The 19,300-nt window shown below is 56.4% G+C and overlaps 1 protein-coding gene across 1 annotated transcript in view; it reads right to left on the bottom strand.

Annotated features, from left to right (window-relative positions):
- Positions 1–19,300, bottom strand: part of RASA3 (RAS p21 protein activator 3) — an 85,073-nt gene that overhangs the window by 23,251 nt on the left and 42,522 nt on the right. The window contains exons 4-8 of the mRNA XM_043477394.1: positions 11,679–11,773; positions 5,363–5,439; positions 1,617–1,697; positions 1,220–1,292; positions 142–218 (exon numbers count right to left, since the gene is read on the bottom strand). Coding sequence (XP_043333329.1) covers positions 142–218; positions 1,220–1,292; positions 1,617–1,697; positions 5,363–5,439; positions 11,679–11,773 — 403 coding nt within the window. The remainder of the gene's footprint in view (positions 1–141; positions 219–1,219; positions 1,293–1,616; positions 1,698–5,362; positions 5,440–11,678; positions 11,774–19,300) is intronic.

Raw genomic sequence — 19,300 nt, 5'->3', positions numbered from 1 at the left:
CTAAATCTTTGGAGGTTGCGATCCAACATGGTTCACCATAAGGTATCACAGATGTTGCCCAGTTTCTATAGACAGAGCAGGGATCCAGGAGACAGCAGCCCAGGCACGCCGCCTGGGAAACAGCCCCGAACCCCCACTCACCGGATCTCCAGCTTGTCCACGTCCTCATCCTCAAAGTCGAAGTGGGACTTGCGGCTGTAGCTGCAGGGCCTGGTCACCTGTGGGGACGAGAGCACATCAGGCCTCCCTGCCCTGCACACGCACCCCGTGAGGGAGGGCTGGCCACCTGCTCCTGGCTGCAACAAGCGCGTCCCAGGATGGCACTGGTTCTTCATCCAGGCTTTCAGGCTGTGCCCCTGGCCCCCCACAGGCACCCAATGAGGCCAACATTGCCCATCCTCTTGAGGGCCCAGGCGGAAGAGGCCAGTGACCCCTGCGCATCCTGACCCACCCCTCCAAGTTCATCTGCAAAGTCCCCTTCCACCTTTCCACCCTAGCGTCTCCAGTTTCCTACAGCTCCAGTGCTCCATGCACTTTCCAAGCCCCACTCCGGAAGCCCTGCCCACTGCCCCTTGGACGGTGGTGCATCCACTCTGCTCCGGGAGCCCTGATGCCATATCGCCGCATGAGGGCACGGCTGCTCCACCCTCTCTGCGCTGGGCAGTGAACCACGGAGATGGCAGTGAGATCCTCACGCTCACCTATGGTGACCTTTGTGGGGGGACAATGGCCCCTTGAGCGTTACTGGGGCTGGCACCTCTGAGCCAGCGGTTGGCAGTTCTGTGTCAGTCTGGCCCTCACCCACCAGCTAACTGGTGGTTCTGGTTCTAAGGGGCAGTTGGGGGCTCTCGTTTGAATGCACTACTTCCACCCCAAAACCCTCACTACTTGTGGTGAAACAAGCTTCCCTCTGCTGCTCAAGGGAGACTGGGTGGAGCAAAAAAACCCAAACCAAGCCAGCCAAAAAACCCCAAAGTCTTGGTAATTTGGAAAGTATTGATTTGTCATCATTCAACACAAAACCAGGTCAAGCTGGAAGCAGCAAACAGCCTTTCTGCCCAGGGAAGGAAGGAGCTCCTGGGAGTTCACACTGCAGGGTGGGAGGGACTCCAGATGAGGGACAGCACCCCAGAACTCTCTGCAGCAGTGACCGAGGGCCCTTTTGCCAAAGACCCTGGGGTGTGGGTATCGATCGTGTTTGTGCCACTGAAACACTGACCTCAAAGTAAAACACTTCGTCAAACTGCGGGTTGTTGGTCTTCTTCTTCACCTTCGTCTTCTTCGCTTCTGACCTGCGTTTGAGGAGAAGGATCGGATGGAAAACACTTGATGCTGATTCCACCAAGGCTGGGCCCTCCAGGGCACAGGCCACCCGGCCCTCCAGGGCACAGACCACACGCGGTTGTGTCTCCAGCACCTGATGGTATGCAAATCAGGACCCTTTACTGAGCCAGAGACACCCACGTGAAGAACAGGAAGGCTTTCTTCTTACAAACTTTAGGCCATGAAGGAAACAGAAGGAAGTGAGACCTACACAGCCTGCCTGGCCCACCCGCTTTCTGAGGAAAGCCCCGCCTCAGTGACCTCACCCACCCTGCAGCCAAGGCGGTACTTGCCTGCACGGTCCCGCCAGGGTCACTGTGGCGTAGGGGTCACACTGCCCGTTCACGATGGGGAGGCCCTGGCACTCGCGGATGCTGAGGAGAGAAGCGGGGGTCAGGAGGGCGCCTGAGGCCCAGGGGCCGTCTCTCACAGCCGCCCTGAGGTCGGAGAGGGCAGATGTCTCAGTAGCTCAGGCCAAGAGCCACAAGTCCCTGCAAAGCGCTCCCTGGGCTTCCATCTAGTGAACAGAGATGGACACCCTGGTCAGCGGGCAGCAAACACCTGGGGGCAAGAGGAAGTGTGTGTGCACCCACGGGAAGGACAGACACGCTTCCAGTGTTGGCTGAAAACGGCACAGTGTAAGGGCTGAGGGTCGTGTTTACGTGGGACTTTCTGAGGACCTGACCCAGGAGGCAGCCTCTCAGACGGCTCTGAACAGGTGAGAGGTGCCAGGGTACAAAGGAGTTCCTGCAACAAAGACCAGTGGTCAGAACATCAAAAGGTCACTGATAATTAAACCCAGACACCTTGGGTTAAGGAGTTTAGTGCTTTTCCACACATGGGAAGATACGGGCAGGAGTCTGGGCTCACTGAGATCATCCCTCTGATGGGCACCTCGGCTCCCTGAGGCCAGAGTCCTGGACTGTCCACCCTGAGACCCTCGGGGTGGGGGCGCTGCTGGGGGCGGCTGCAGTGGCTGCTGGCTTGGAGGTGCAAGGCCCTCTGTTTACAGTACGGCAGGTGACGTCCTTTGTCCACAGCGCCAAGTCCCCTGCCTTCCATCCCCAGGAGCTCGAGAGAGGTCTATGCAGCCCTGTCAGGCAGGAAGCGGGACTCGGTCTGTGCTCTCGGGGGGCCTGAGGGTGCAGCACTGCAGGGGCTCCCAGCCCTGGCCCGTGTGCTGCCTCCAGCGTGCTCCTCGGACAGGGAAACCCCATCTCGGGCTTTGCTCCATCAAGTGCCCTGGCTCCTGGCTCCCTTTGGGTTTGGATCATGGTCACGCCAGCTCTTGGACCACCCTTGTCCATCACCTGTCACCCGGCTCTGCTGCGGGGCAGGCCTTGCTCCTGTTTGAGCTCCTGGCCGGATGCTGGATGCTGTGAACCTCACGCTGTCGGTGCCCGGTTCTGTGCTCCTCTGTGCCATCAGAGGTTGTGGTCTCTCGTTTGGAGAGACTGCTCTGCAGCTCTGTCCGGGAGGCGCCGGTGGCCTCGTCTGGGGACAGTCTGGCCCCACTGCCCGGCGTGGCCCCGAGTCTGCTGAGTGTCTGAGTGAGAGCGTGCTCTCCACTGGGCTGGGGGAGACTCGAATGACCCCCAGCTCTGCGGCCCCTTTGCCCTCAGCCCTCTTGCCCACCTGGCCCTGAGGGGCTCCACCCTGCCCATTCATGCAGGTCCAGGGAGGGCCACCAAGTGCCCTGCCCCGCGTCTCTTCTCACTCGCCTTGGGCTCTGCTGGGGGAGCTCACGTGCGTCACCAACGCACGTCCAGGACAAGAGTGGGCCTGCGGTGACCTCGTCTGCTTCCTCCTGTGGGGGCCGCCCGCGTCCCCCTGGTGCAGACGGCGTCAGCTCTTTGGTCCTTTGAGGTGAGAGAGGGCACACGTCCCACCGTCCCATCCTGGCTGGAAGCAGAGCCCTAACCCCAATCAGACGCCGAGGGTCTGAGTGTCCCGCCTTCCTGCCTCGGGGAGACCGAGGTCCCGCTCACTCCTGCAGGTGGGCACCTGGGTGGCTTCTGCCCCTCGAGGGGCCTGGCGGTCCTGACCCTTTACGGGACCGCCTCTCTCCGGTCAGAGCTCCGCTGTTTCCGCTCCGCAAGTGGCGGCCTCTCTCCGTTCCTCTGCCCACTGGACGGGCTGGGCCTCAGGAAGGTCAGCGAGCGCCTTCAGGTCTTTCCCTTCCACGCTTCTTCTGGAATGTCTCACTTCTCTCCCTGCTACAGACCTGGTTTGGGGTCATCCTCCTGCCTCCGTGAACTAACTTCTCACTAAACCAGGATCTCAGGCACATTTCCAGGGATGGGCGTGAAGCCATGAGCTAGTCAAGGGCTCCTGTGAGAGGCCCGGGGAGGGGGTTAGTGTGAGGGACTGACACCCCGAGAGGCCTGGGGAGGGGGCTTCTGTGAGGGTGACACCCCAAGAGGCTTGAGAAGGGGGTTTGTGTGAGGGGCTGACACTCCGAGAGGCCTGGGGAGGGGCTTGTGTGAGGGGCTGACACCCCGAGAGGCTCGTGGAGGGGGCTTCTGTGAGGGTGACACCCCTAAAGGCCTGGGGAGGGGCTTGTGTGAGAGGCTGACACCCTGAGAAGCAGGGGGCTCGGTAGCCCAGCAGCCGCAGGGGGACAGTGGGTGCGCCTCCCTGGGAGGAGCACACACGGTGATCCTCCGGGTGGGAGGGTGGGAGGAGGTCCTCAATCGGGGGGCGGGGAGCTGCGGCCCTGGGGCTGGAAGCAGGAGGAGGGACTCACTTGCCCCACACTCTGCCAAAGGCCCAAGTTCAAGGCTAAAGGATTTTTATCACATCCAGTTGTAAATCAGGAAGAAGGCAGGATGGTAGGTTCACTTTGGAGCCTCAGGGACAAAGGTTTCCTGGCAGCAGCTTAGTCGGGGAGCAGTTCCTCCCACACCTGGTGTCTTGGAGATGTGTCTGGACACCGGGACAGCCGCTCGCCAGACAGCCACTTGCCAGCCGGCTCCGCCCCTCCTCACCGACCAGCACTCGGAAGGCTCCAAGCAGCAAGGGGCCAGCCTGACTGCAGCCACCCAAACATCTCAGAGAACAAGGAAACCTGACATGCTGCCTCCCAGGATGCAACATGCACACAGGAGATGCGTCGTGGGCTCATCAGCCCTCCTCCCAGGGACATCACTGCACAGCCTGGCACTCGAGCCTGTTCAGAGCCCATCTGCCCAGAGCCCGTCTTAGTGGAAAAGGCACATTCCCACTGGGGTATGCGCCTGAGCTGACCCCACACACACAGGTGCACACTCACCCCTACAGACCTGCAGGCACACACCCACGGGTGCACACTCACCCCTACAGACCTGCAGGCACACACCCACGGGTGCACACTCACTCCTGCACACTTGCACACACACACAGGTATGTACGCTCACTACTACACACTTGCAGGCACACACCCACAAGTGCACACTCACTCCTGCACACTTGTACACACACATGCACACTCACCCCTACAGACCTGCAGGCACAGACCCAACAGGTGCACACTCACTCCTGCACACTTGCAGGCACACACCCACAGGTGCACATGCCTTCACACTTGCACACACACTCACACAAGTGTATACACTCACCACTACACACCTGCAAGCACAAACTGACAGGTGCACACTCACTCCTACACATTTGCATGCACACAATCACACAGGTGTGCACACTCATTCCTACACACCTGCACACAAAGAGATGCACACATGCACACTCACCAAACATTATGGGTAGAAGCAGCTGAGATATGGGGGTTGAGTTCAGAGGTCAAACCCCAACTCTGCCCCCAACTCACCATTTCCTTGAGTATAAAGCCAGGGGCGTGACCCCAACCTCTGCTAAACGTCACCCTGAGTGACTGATTATTTGCAAAAACCAAACATGCTTACCCGCCCCCAGGGTAAGCATGTGCCTCACGAGGATGTTCAGACCGTCTCTGGGGAAGCCCCGCTTCTGGGAATCCTGACCCATTGCCAGCGGTCAGGTTCAGGGCCGAGCAGACCGGCCGTGGGGCCGTCCCGGGTCTTACCGCGTGGCCAGCTTGTGGCAGACGACGCCCGAATCGGTGATGACCTCACTCAGCCTCAGCTCCAGGTGGACCTTGCCCTGGAAGGCACAAGGACAGGGGTCACAGGGGCCATGAGCAGCGGGAGCTCGCAGGCTCCCATCAAGGACTGGTGACACCTGACCCTGCAAGGCATCCACGGCCCGTCTCCCTGCCCAGCTCAGATCCCAGAGTTTACTCCTCCAGCCCTCCTGCTTTATGTTGGGCAGGCTGCTAACAGCAAGCGCTGCTTCAGAAGAAAGAAAAGGAAAGGCCCTGAGGGCGCAGTGTCTGCAGCGTGTCCGGCTGCCGCTTGGGCTGAGCTCACGGCATGTCGGGGGCCGTGGGCAGAAAGGGCAGCCCTGCTGCCGTCTTGGTGTCTGCCGCGAGGCTGGTCAGAGGTCAGGAGCCTCAGCCCTGCTCTTCAGGAATGAAGTCAGGGCTCACGGATGCTCTGGGAGGAGGGGGCAGGCTGGAGGAACGCAGCTGGGCTGGGGCTGTGTGTGCAAAGGGCCCTTGGCTGAGGACAGCAAGTGGGCAGGACGGACAGGTGGACACAGCCAGGGCATTATCAGGGCTGCAGACAGAGTGGGGAAGACCAGTCCCCAAAAGTCCAACAGGAGGAGTGCGGTGCGGGTGCTTCTGGGAGTGAGTGTGACGTTAAACTAGACTGGCTCTCCTTAGAAGACGGCGGCACTGGGTCACTGTCTCCAAGTTCCTTTCCAAAACCTCCCACGGACACAGGGGCCACTGGCTGCCTGGGGGCACATGCAAGTGTCCCCTGGGCTTGCTCTGACCCCAACGGGAGCCAGGCCCTCACCTCTCCAGGGAGGTGGCTCCAGAACCCCTGCCAGGCTGAGGGCTGGGGTGGTCCCCCTCCCACACGAGGGTCAGCTGAATCCTGCTAATTAGCTGTGAGCCCAGGCAAGACGTACTAAGACTTCGGCAAGGGTTCTTGCGTTATGCTGGTCTGAGAGAAGAGAGACTCAGGGCAGAGCATTGAAAACACTGACTTCATAGACTTCCCAGTCTTACTTAAGGGGAATAATGACTGAACAGCATCACAGACCCACACGAAACGTCCACTGGGACAGACCAACCTGGCTTTAAATACACGTTAGCTAGTCTAGAAAGCATCACAGCCACTCTCAGACCACACTGGAAGCTGAACTAGAACTCAGTGATAGATAGCTAAAATAACAAAATATATGGAGATTAAACAACACATTTCCAAATAACAAGGAGGCCAAAGCAGAAGTTTCAGGAAAAAAAAACACTGAATTTGTTTCTTTTCATAAGTTGACATGAAATAAAGCATCAAGATTTATGAGATGTAGCCAAAGCAACATTTAGCGGGAAATTCAAAGCAGTGAATCCAGATATTGGAAAAGATGGAAGGTCTAAAAATCAATAATCTAAGCTTCCACCTTAGGAAACTAGGATAGAGAACAGAAATTAAATCTAAAGTGCCAGAAGAAAACAAATAACTTGAATCAAAGCAGCAATCAATGAAACTAAAAACAGGAAATCAATAGAGAAAATACATAAACCAAAGTGATTTTTAAAAAACAACAGTAAAATTGGTAAACTTCTAGCCATGCTAAAAAAAAGGGAAAGAAGATACAAGTTACTAAAACCAGAAATGAAAGTGAGGCATCACTGCTGGCTCCAGGAAACCAGCTGTGGTTCAGATAGCGTGGCTGAGATCCACAGAAGGTGCCACGCGTGCTCACGTCAGCCCACGAGGGCACACGCAGGCACACCCAGGACTGGCGGGACCCGAGTGGTGTCGGGGGCCCTGCCCAGGTGCACAGACGTCGCCAGGCGGGGTCCGGGGAGGGACAGGGCCTCGTCCCGATGTGTCTCTGAGTGTAAACAGGCTAACCAGCACGCCCTGGGCAGCATTTCCTGTGACTTCCTACGACTCGATAACACCTTCAGAACTAAAAGCTAAGCTTTTTCAAAAAGGCAAAAATAAGGGAAACCTGCACTTGCCACCAGAGCAGCATTAAGTCTGGGGACTAAGCAGTGGGTCTGTCGCGGCTGCAGGTGGAGAACAGCGGGGACGAGAGTGAAGCTCATGCAGCACACGCGTCTGAACCCTCCTGAGGAGGGGCCTCCTGGGCACCCGAGCAGCAGCGGCCTCTGTCCTCCACCAGCATAGGCATCCCAGTCAGGACCGCCCCTGGACTCGGGCATCACCCCTCGTTCTGAGTGATCACAGGCCCCTCCGCCTCCCACAGCACATGGGCCTCAGTCAGATCGACCAAGCGTGAGCACCCTCACCACACCTTGGGCGTCTCAACGCACCTGTGTGCCATTTCCTTGTCACAGTCTGGGCATTGCCCCAGCGGCCACGAGGCGTCCGCAGCAGAAATTCTGAGCCCCAGCACACAGCTGCAAGCTCAGCGGAGGCCTTGGGCCCAAGAGGAGGCATGCAGACACTGGGCCAGGAGACCAGGAAGGCCTCGTGGGCCCTCCTAGAGGATTCAACCCATGACTCTGTTGTTTGACCCCTGGGAAGGCCTCGTGGGCCCCCCTAGAGGATTTGGTCCATGACCCTGCTGTTTGACCTCCGGGAAGGTCTCATGAGCCCCCCTAGAGGATTCGGTCCATGACCCTGCTGTTTGAACTCTCGGAAGGCCTCGTGGGCCCCCAGAGGATTCAGTCCATGACTCTGCTGTTTGACCCCCGGGGAAGGCCTTGTGGGCCCCCCTAGAGGATTCGGTCCATGACCCTGCTGTTTGACCCCCGGGAAGGCCTTGTGGGCCCCCCTAGAGGATTTGGTCCATGACCCTGCTGTTTGAACTCTCGGAAGGCCTTGTGGGCCCCCAGAGGATTCAGACAGTCCATGATCCTGCTGTTTGACCCCCGGGAAGGCCTTGTGGGCCCCCCTAGAGGATTCGGTCCATGACCCTGCTGTTTGACCCCCAGGAAGGCCTTGTGGGCCCCCCTAGAGGATGTGGTCTGTGACCCTGCTCTTTGACCCCCGGGAAGGACTTGTGGGCCCCCCTAGAGGATGTGGTCCATGACCCTGCTGTTTGACCCCCGGGAAGGCCTCGTGGGCCCCCCTAGAGGATGTGGTCTGTGACCCTGCTGTTTGACCCCTGGGAAGGCCTTGTGGGCCCCCCTAGAGGATTCGGTCCATGACCCTGCTGTCTGAACTCCGGGAAGGCCTCGTGGGGCCCCCTAGAGGATATGGTACATGACCCTGCTGTTTGAACTCCGGGAAGGCCTCCTGGGGCCCCCTAGAGGATGTGGTCCGTGACCCTGCTGTTTGACCCCCAAGAAGGCCTCGTGGGCCCCCCTAGAGGATGTGGTCCGTGACCCTGCTGTTTGACCCCTGGGAAGGCCTTGTGGGCCCCCCTAGAGGATTCGGTCCGTGACCCTGCTGTCTGAACTCCGGGAAGGCCTCGTGGGCCCCCCTAGAGGATGTGGTCCGTGACCCTCCTGTTTGACCCCTGGGAAGGCCTTGTGGGCCCCCCTAGAGGATGTAGTCCGTGACCCTGCTGTTTGACCCCCGGGAAGGCCTTGTGGGCCCCCCTAGAGGATTTGGTCCATGACCCTGCTGTTTGAACTTCGGGAAGGCCTCGTGGGTCCCCCAGAGGATTAGGTCCATGACCCTGCTGTTTGACCCCCAGGAAGGCCTTGTGGGCCCCCTAGAGGATTCGGTCCATGACCCTGCTGTCTGAACTCCGGGAAGGCCTCGTGGGCCCCCCTAGAGGATGTGGTCCGTGACCCTGCTATTTGACCCCCGGGAAGGCCTTGTGGGCCCCCCTAGAGGATGTGGTCCGTGACCCTGCTGTTTGAACTCAGGGAAGGCCTCGTGGGCCCCCCTAGAGGATGTGGTCCATGACCCTGCTCTTTGACCCCCGGGAAGGCCTCGTGGGCCCCCCTAGAGGATGTGGTCCGGGACCCTGCTGTTTGACCCCTGGGAAGGCCTCGTGGGGCCCCCAGAGGATTCGGTCCATGACCCTGCTGTTTGAACTCCGGGAAGGCCTCGTGGGGCCCCCTAGAGGATGTGGTCCGTGACCCTGCTGTTTGACCCCTGGGAAGGCCTTGTGGGCCCCCCTAGAGGATGTGGTCCGTGACCCTGCTGTTTGACCCCCGGGAAGGACTCATGGGCCCCCCTAGAGGATTCGGTCCATGACCCTGCTGTCTGAACTCCGGGAAGGCCTCGTGGGCCCCCCTAGAGGATGTGGTCCGTGACCCTGCTATTTGACCCCCAGGAAGGCCTTGTGGGCCCCCCTAGAGGATGTGGTCCGTGACCCTGCTGTTTGAACTCTGGGAAGGCCTCCTGGGGCCCCCAGAGGATTCGGTCCATGACCCTGCTGTTTGAACTCCGGGAAGGCCTCGTGGGGCCCCCAGAGGATTCGGTCCATGACCCTGCTGTTTGAACTCCGGGAAGGCCTCGTGGGCCCCCCTAGAGGATGTGGTCCGTGACCCTGCTGTTTGACCCCCGGGAAGGCCTCGTGGGCCCCCCTAGAGGATGTGGTCCGTGACCCTGCTGTTTGACCCCTGGGAAGGCCTCCAGGGGCCCCCAGAGGATTCGGTCCATGACCCTGCTGTTTGAACGCCGGGAAGGCCTCGTGGGGCCCCCTAGAGGATGTGGTCCCTGACCCTGCTGTTTGACCCCTGGGAAGGCCTTGTGGGCCCCCCTAGAGGATGTGGTCCGTGACCCTGCTGTCTGAACTCTGGGAAGGCCTCGTGGGCCCCCCTAGAGGATGTGGTCCATGACCCTGCTGTCTGAACTCTGGGAAGGCCTCGTGGGCCCCCTAGAGGATGTGGTCCGTGACCCTGCTGTTTGACCCCCGGGAAGGCCTCCTGGGCCCCCCTGGAGGATGTGGTCCGTGACCCTGCTGTTTGAACTCTGGGAAGGCCTCGTGGGGCCCCCTAGAGGATGTGGTCCGTGACCCTGCTGTTTGACCCCCAGGAAGGCCTTGTGGGCCCCCCTAGAGGATTCGGTCCATGACCCTGCTGTTTGACCCCCGGGAAGGCCTCGTGGGCCCCCCTGGAGGATGTGGTCCGTGACCCTGCTGTTTGACCCCCGGGAAGGCCTCGTGGGCCCCCCTGGAGGATGTGGTCCGTGACCCTGCTGTTTGACCCCCGGGAAGGCCTCGTGGGCCCCTAGAGGATTCGGTCCATGACCCTGCTGTTTGAACTCTGGGAAGCCCTCGTGGGGCCCCCTAGAGGATGTGGTCCGTGACCCTGCTGTTTGACCCCCGGGAAGGCCTCGTGGGCCCCCCTAGAGGATGTGGTCCGTGACCCTGCTGTTTGACCCCCGGGAAGGCCTCGTGGGCCCCCCTAGAGGATGTGGTCCATGACCCTGCTGTTTGACCCCTAGGAAGGCCTCGTGGGCCCCCCTAGAGGATTCGGTCCATGACCCTGCTGTTTGAACTCTGGGAAGGCCTCGTGGGCCCCCCAGAGGATGTGGTCCATGACCCTGCTGTTTGACCCCTGGGAAGGCCTCGTGGGCCCCCCTAGAGGATGTGGTCCATGACCCTGCTGTTTGACCCCTGGGAAGGCCTCGTGGGCCCCCCTAGAGGATGTGGTCCGTGACCCTGCTCTTTGACCCCCGGGAAGGCCTCGTGGGCCCCCCTAGAGGATGTGGCCCGTGACCCTGCTGCTTACAAAGCCTCGCATTATGGTGAGGATGCCGAGGCCCAGAGCACCAGGGCCACGCTCCCCTGAGCGCAGCACTGGCCCCGAGCTGCCACACCCCCTGCAGAGGCTCTGGTCCTGGAACTCCAGGCACAGCCTGGGCTCGGGGACAGGCTGACGAGGAGCACAGGCAGGGTCACCAGGGAAGAGAAGACGCAAGCAGGCCCCCCGACGAGCGTCTCCTGGACCCTGGGCCCGGGCAGTGGCCTTGCTGGGGGAGAAGCCTCGGGCCTGGTCAAGGTGGCACTCCCAGTTAACACATGGCCAGGGCACTGGGTGGGCCCTCGGGACACTCAGGCCATGGGCCCTCATCACCCCTTCAGTCCTTCCTGGGGCAGGGAGCCAGGAACACGCGCGGGTGCCTCCAGGAGACAGAGGCCCACAGCTCTAGGTTTTCTCACCTTATTCTCTTTTTATCTTCAATTATCTGTTACGGTCTTTTGCATTTTACATTTTTAAGCTGCACAACTAAGTCTGACAGCAACCGATGAACAAACAAAATGAACCACCCAGAAGGACACGCCGAGGGGGCAGTCTGCTAACCCTTGTTTCCGCTGAAGACCAGAATCCTGCGTCTGTTTCTCTGGCCACAATCGCCTCCACCAGAGGCACCTGGTCCCGTGGACTCCGCGAGCCTCACCTGCACTTCAGAGTCGGCATCCACGTGCTGCAGCTGGAACCACGTGTCCCTGTTGTGGTACTTCTGCAGGTCTTCCTTCTGGATGGCCACCTTTCCTGGAAGACCAACGCAGAGGAGACCAGTCATGAAGGGCCGATCTGCCCGCCCAACCTGCCCTGCCAGCGGGATCTCCACAGTCAGCGTCAGTCATCTCAGGCGGAAACCCAGAATAGTGCATCGGGAGATGGACAATGCAGTAAGGTCACAGAGGCCACATTTTGTCTTGGAAGTGCCACGTCCACCCAAACACAGCCTGTCACTGCCATGGCGTCCACAGCCTGAACCTGGGCGGGCTCCTCATCCCATGTCACCCAGACTGTGGCTCAGGGGCACCTGGTGGAAATCCTACAGATCGGAGGGGCGGCTCTGCCAGGGGTGCTGCCTGGGCCTGGGGCGGGATGTGTGGGATGGGGTGAGGGGGCAGGAACCCAAGACAGCCACGTCACAGCCCCTCTTGCCCCAACATCCATGCTGTGGCACATGGTGGGTGGTGTCTGCTGAGGACTTTGCCGCACATCCCCTGGAAATGTGTGTGCTTGCGTGAGCCATGGCTGAGAACTCACGCGTGTGCACACCTAGTGTGTGTGCTTGCCTGAGCCATGGCTGAGAACTCACATGTGTGCACACCTAGTGTGTGTGTGCTTGCGTCAGCCACGGCTAAGAACTCACACGTGTGCACACCTAGTGTGTGTGCTTGCCTGAGCCACGGCTGAGAACTCACATGTGTGCACACCTAGTGTGTGTGTGCTTGCGTGAGCCACGGCTGAGAACTCACGCATGTGCACACCTAGTGTGTGTGCTTGCCTGAGCCATGGCTGAGAACTCACATGTGTGCACACCTAGTGTGTGTGCTTGCCTGAGCCACGGCTGAGAACTCACGTGTGTGCACACCTAGTGTGTGTGTGCTTGCGTGAGCCACGGCTGAGAACTCACGTGTGTGCACACCTAGTGTGTGTGTGCTTGCGTGAGCCACGGCTGAGAACTCACATGTGTGCACATCTACTGTGTGTGCTTGCCTGAGCCACAGCTGAGAACTCACGCGTGTGCACACCTACTGTGTGTGCTTGCCTGAGCCACGGCTGAGAACTCACGCGTGTGCACACCTGGCTCATGGGAGCATGCACAGTTGGTTCACACAGTGTGCACGTGTGTGTTTAGCTTATATAGCATGTGTGCACACATGTTCCTGTCAGGCCTGAGGGATGAGCTAGTTATCACCCTACCGGGTCTATGAATCAGTGTTTCTCGACATATGATCATGGGCCCCCTGCATTGAAACAGCTGCAGGGCTTCCTAATGCAAGTTCCCGGGCTTGTTCCAGATGAGAAAGCAGCTTCCGGGGTGGAGCAATCTCCAGAGGAATTCCTCCTGGAATCTGCATTTCCACAAAGTCCCCAGGGAACTCCTGGGGTCCCAAAGTTTGAGGATGCCCACTCTCAAGTTTTACATTCCTGACGCAGGCTTGGTACTGAGGAGTCGGAACGTCAGTGAAAACATATACATAAATACACGTGTGTGATGTATATTACCTGGCACAGAATTGAGTATTTAAATATATATCTACAACCATCATGCATCGTTCATTCACCTTTTTCTTTCCAAAAAAGCACATGGGCAGTTAGCAGATGCATGCCTACGGCTTGGGGGGACAGAGGACACCAGGCTGCCCACATGTCCCCACACTCCGTGGCCTCGAGCATGGGGACCACGCTGCCCACCACGGGAGGGGAGGTGGGAGCCTGGCCATGTGAGCACCCCTGTACACATGTGCGTGCACATGATACACATGTACACGCGTCTTAAACATGCAGTAAATCACATGCAGAAATAGGAACAAGAAAGGACAACATACAATTACACGCTTTTTAAATTCAGTTGTTTCCTTTTGGAGCTCAGAACACATAGCCTAACTCAGGACCACAGTCTCGTCATCACAGGCAACACTAGTGAAGAGCCCGGAGCTAGTGGGCCAGCCCTGCCCTCACCCAGGACATACAGTCCTCCTCTCCCAGGAGGAGTGCTCCATCTTGGGCTTCCGCAAAGGTACATGCCGGCTCCCACGAGACAGGGGCACTGGCAGCCTCACAGGCAGGCCTGCCCAGCGGGTCCCCAAACCTTCTGTCCTCTCACTTCATCCAGCAACCGTCTGGGGGCAGGCGGCAGGTCGCTGAACAGATGGCCTGTCCTGGGAGGCTCTGGGTCTCCTGCCTCATCAGGCACCTTGCCTTCCTGTCTTTCTGCCTCGTGCTTCTCCCAGACGCTGTCCCACCAGGCTTTCCCACGATGCACCCCCCTCTATGGCTACCCTGGGACCTGCAGGCGGCCTCGCTGGGGCCTGGCCCTGTCTGCCAGGAGTGGGGAGGTTTGAGGAGAAGGATGCCCTGCTGCTGGCTCTGGGGGCTCAGGACACGCACCCACAAGACAGGCGGTGATATCAGAGCCGGAGCAGTGAGCAGGCGTCAGCCCCGAGGGCCCCGCACAACCCGCACCCCCCAGCCCCTCCTTTGTCTCGACCCTCCTCCGAAACCTGCTGTCCCTTCACTAAGATGCGCTGCTAACCCACGTCACCAGCTCCTCCTCATTGCTGAGGTATCTCCCCGCCACATGTGCTTTAAGAGGAATTGAAAATGCTTGTTTCTTCTTGTTAGTCTGTCTTCTGTCTAGTTTTGCAAGGGCAGTTGGAGTGCCCAGGTGGGTGAGACAAGGTCTCTGCCCTGCAGTTTTCACACCCTGGACTCCAGACATCGACAGATGCACCTGCCGGGCACAGTGGGAAGTTAGAAATGAAACAGGGACATGCCATCCCGAGAGCTGGGGGCTGCGGTGCCGTCCCCTGCCTCACCTTCGTTCCCCTGCCCGCTGTCCCCGAAGCACATCGGCACGTCCACCACGGGCCTCCGCTCACCTCCCACCGTCACACGCGGTGGCTCAAGGCCAGCCTCTGTGCACAGTGGACGCACCACACCCGGCTCCAAGGGTCAGCCCCAACCCTGCTCACGTCGACCTCGCTGGCTCAGCTCTGGCCATGCAGAGCCGAATCCTGCCCACCACGGGCCTCACAGGGCACAGCACACAGGGTCAGATGCGGAGCCCGTGCCAGTGAGGAGGCAGAGGGTGCCCGTCACACAGCAGCACAGGCTGCCGCAGAGAACAGGCCGCAGGAGGGCAGAGGGCCCGGTCACAGCCAGGAGGGCCTTCCTGCAGTCAGCACCAGCGACCCACCCAGGCTCCTCCCCCACCACCACGCCTGGTTTCGGGGGGCATCTCGCCAGGGCCTGACGTGGGCTCCCCCACCTCTGACCTCCTGTCAGCAGGCAGAGCCCCCAGGAGAAGACTGCTGCTTCTCTGCTTGGCTCCTACAAAACTCTACCCTTTTCCCTGATGGGAATATGACTTTGAGTCTTGCAGGCATAAAGCCACAAGAAACAAACATTTCTTGGAACTGAATTGGGCAACACATTTCATTGAAAAGGGATAAAGAAATTTTCTGACTCCATGATTAGTTCAGCTGGATACGAGGGCTACATTCGAAGTTTGAGATTTTAAGTAACCACAGTGTTTTCAGGATTTTTTACCGGAGTAGGGAGGAGTCACATATTTAATACTCAAACGACTTCTACAACTTACACATCAGTACTACTCTATGTTTGAAAGTACTTAATTCAAATTTAAGTGGGTAATACAGAAACAGAATAAAATCTGAAACATCCAAAAGGATATAAAATACAGCCAAGAATAAGTTTGTCTCTCCCCTGCTACAGAGATTCCACCTTGGGGTCACCTCTGTCACCAGCTGCCAGCCTGTCCTTCTAGAGGCTGACCACGTCAAGAACATATGGACGTGCACTCTTTACATGTGAGAGGCGGTGCTTCCACAGGCTGTCCTGGGGAGCACTGACCTGCAAACCACTTAAATGTGCCCAGCGTGTCATAATCCGTCGCTTCCCTGATTGATCTGGGTGACATCAGGTCACTATGTCCCCTGGGCCTCACCCACTCAGGAGGACAGCCTCAGGACCCACTCAGGAGGAAAGGCGCACAGCCGTCCCACCACTGAAAGTCCCATGTGTTACTTCCTCTGGCGGCACTATACCTGCTGGGGTCTACTCAGAAGAGACAAGCGTGTCAGGTAGTTCAAGAAGCGGCATGTGACGGGGGGACAGGTACAGCACAGGGGCGGGGGAAGGGGGGCAGCCAAGGGTGACACCTTCAGGACGGCAGCTAAGGAAGGACAGCTGGACGCCCCCCCAAGACAGGCGGGGGCAGAGACACTCGGCACTCTTGTTACCCTGGCGTCCAGCAGGTGCACGGAGGCAGAGAGAGAAACAAGGGCCTGCAGACTCGAAGGGAAGAAATAAGCCTTTACTTACAGAATCTACAGGAAAAGCTGGTAGAGTAGCTGTGTTTAGCAAACCACAGAATACAAAGCCAGTACATAAAAATCAAGTATATTTGTGCACAGAAGCAATGGCAGTGGAAACTGAAATTGAAAAGACACTAACACACACCCATAAAGTGATGGTTTTATGGCTTGAGCTTTTGGTGTACTACATGAGAAATCTTTGTCTACAGCATCAAAAACATAAATATAGGGATACATGTATATATAAATATACACACACACACATGTACACACACATGTATAAACATAAATATAGGAATATATGTACATATAAATATACACACACACATGTACATACACACACACTCCCCAATATATGTGTGTGTGCATGCAAGATGTGTATGCTGAAAACACATCACAAAATCCTGATGAAAGAAATTAAAGACCCAAGGATGTGGAGAGACATGCCATGCTCGATGGTCTGAGACTCAATTTTCTTAAAGTGTTAATTCTCCCCAAATTAATCTACAGATCAACGTAATCTCAATTATCTTGGAAATTGAGAAGCAGATCAAAAATGTAAATGACAATTCAAAGGACCTAAAATAGCAAAACAAGTGTGGAAAAGGACAAAGCTGATGAGCTCAGAGGACTGATTTAAGACTTACTGTGAAAATACAGGAATTGAGACAGTGTGATGTTGGTGTGAGGAAAGGAGTGCACATCAGGGGAACAGAACACAGAAGCCACAGGCAGACCCACGCGTGTAAAGTCAACTGATTCTCAAAAGATGCTACGGAAATTCAACTGGACATCTATAAGGAGAAAAACAAATCTTGTTATATGTAAAATATACTTGAAATAGATCTAAATATAAGAACTAAAAACAAAAACTTTCTAGAAGAAAAAAACAGAAGATCTTCATAACCCTGCGGTAGGAAAAGAATTCTTAGATATGATACCAAAAATACAAACTATAAAAATGTTTTTATAAAGTGGAGTTCATCAAAATTAAAAACTTCTGCTCTTTAAAAGACACTAGTAAGAAAATGAAAAGACAAGCCACAAGCTAGAAGAAAATATCTGCAAATACGCATCTGATAAAGGACTTGTATCCAGAATACAGTTTAAAAACTTTGAAAATCTCAGCAAGAGAGCCCAGTTAGAAGGGCAAAGATGTGAACAATTTACCAAAGGAGAGATATAGATGGTAAATCAGCACATGAAAAGATGCCCAAATAATTCTTCATTATGAAAAAACAGTAAAAACGACAGTAAGATACTACACACACATCAGAATGGCAAAACTGAACTGAAAATAAAGGAAGATGACACAGTGCTGGAAAGAACTGAAGACGGCGCATTAGGAAAGCAGAGTCAGTTTCTAACAGAGGGAAACACACTGCAGGGCATGAAAATCTTTCTCCTCCTACTCTCTCAGGGTCTCTGGCCTCTGTAACGAAAGAAAAATTAACAAGGGAAAACAGACAGGGTTATTAACATGTATCTCAGATACATGAGGGGAATCCTGACGATGAGTAACTCCAGGAGGCAGCAGCAACCCGGAGCATCTCCACCTAAAACAACAGTCACGGATTTTCAGAGGAGTGATGACACAGAGGAAGAGCTTCAGGGAACGAGAGGTCCAGAGGGCTCGCTACGTGGGCTCCTCGGGGGTCGCTTCCAGGCTGATCAGGGTCTAGAGTTGTCCCGGGTTGCAGAGCAGAGAGATTTCCATGTGTCCGCTTCTTCTCAACTGCCTTCAGCTCAAACAATTCCTTATACCAAAATGGCCTATTCGAGATGGCAAATTCTGCTGTCTTCTAAAGCCTACAGAATGCCCCAGCAATCTCACTTCTAGGTATTTTCTAAGAGAAATAAAACCATTTGTCAACACAAACACCTAGACAAGAAAGTTGAGGGCAGCTTTGTTTACAGTCACAAAAAAAGGGATGCAACCCCACCCCCATCTGGTGATGAGTGGGCAGAAGCGGACTTCCCTGCAACGGGCACAGTGCACAGACTGCAGCTCAATAAACCGGCCTGCAGACAAGGGGCCCAAGGACTCACAGCAAGCCCCCGCCTTTCAGAGAAACTGCAGGATGCCCCTCCCATCCTGACAAAAGTGGGGGATGGTGGGAGGAGCCCGGCCCAGCACGGCCAGCCCCACCAGCCACCCTGCCAGAGCCGGCGGCCCTGATCACACTGGCACGAGCATCTCTGCAGCCTCCCTGGGCACCTGGGACCCGGCCTGTGGGGGGGGCCCACATGGGGGCCGCACGGGCAGAACCGGGCGCCGTGCCATCAGATCACACGGCAGACGTGAGAAGCCGGTGACACTGTGCTTGTGTCTGTGACACAAATTTATACCCTAGAATGTGGTTTCTCATCCTGGTAACAACATAATTGCTAGTCATAACTTTAAATTACCCCTGGAGATCAGACAGCCTCTTATTTTTATGGCTGTGAGAACGATTTTGAAAACTCTAAATCTGGCTGCACCCTGACACATCCCAATTTTAAAGCCACCAGGAATTGCTAAACCATGATTTTGCTAGTTATCTTTAAAAATAGCAGGTGCCTTAAACAGAATGATTAATAAACATCTTTGTTGTTCAACTCACTCAGTCATGTCCAGCTCTTTGTGACCATATGGACTGCAGCACGCCAGGCTTCTCTGTCCTTCACTGTCTCCCGGAGCTTGCTCAAGCTCATGTCCATCGAGTTGGTGATGCCATCCAACCATCTCGTCCTCTGTTGTCCCTTTCTCCTCCTGCCTTCAATCTTTCCCAGCATCAGGGTCTTTCCCAATGAGTCAATTCTTTGCATCAGGTGACCAAGGTATTGGAGTTTCCGCTTCAGCATCAGTCCTTCCAATGAACATTCAGAATTGATTTCCTTTAGGATGGACTGGTTGGATCTCCTTGCAGTCCAAGGGACTCTCAAGAATCTTCTCCAACACCACAGTTCAAAAGCATCAATTCTCTGGTGCTCAGCCTTCTTTATGGTCCAACTCTCACATCCATACATGACTACAGGAAAATCCATAGCTTTGACTAGCTAGAACTTTGTTGGCAAAGTAATGTCTCTGCTTTTTAATATGCTGTCTAGATTGGCCATAGCTTTTCTTCCAAGGAGCAAGTGTCTTTTAATTTCATGGCTGCAGTCACCATCTGCAGTGATTTTGGACCCCAAGAAAATAGTCTGTCACTGTTTCCATTGTTTCCCCATCTATTTGCCA

The sequence above is a fragment of the Cervus canadensis genome, chromosome 9, assembly GCF_019320065.1.
Source record: "Cervus canadensis isolate Bull #8, Minnesota chromosome 9, ASM1932006v1, whole genome shotgun sequence".
NCBI classification, from domain to species: Eukaryota; Metazoa; Chordata; class Mammalia; order Artiodactyla; family Cervidae; genus Cervus; species Cervus canadensis.
The sequence above is the reverse complement of the archived record's forward strand: the minus strand, read 5'-3'. Positions and strand labels throughout refer to the sequence as shown.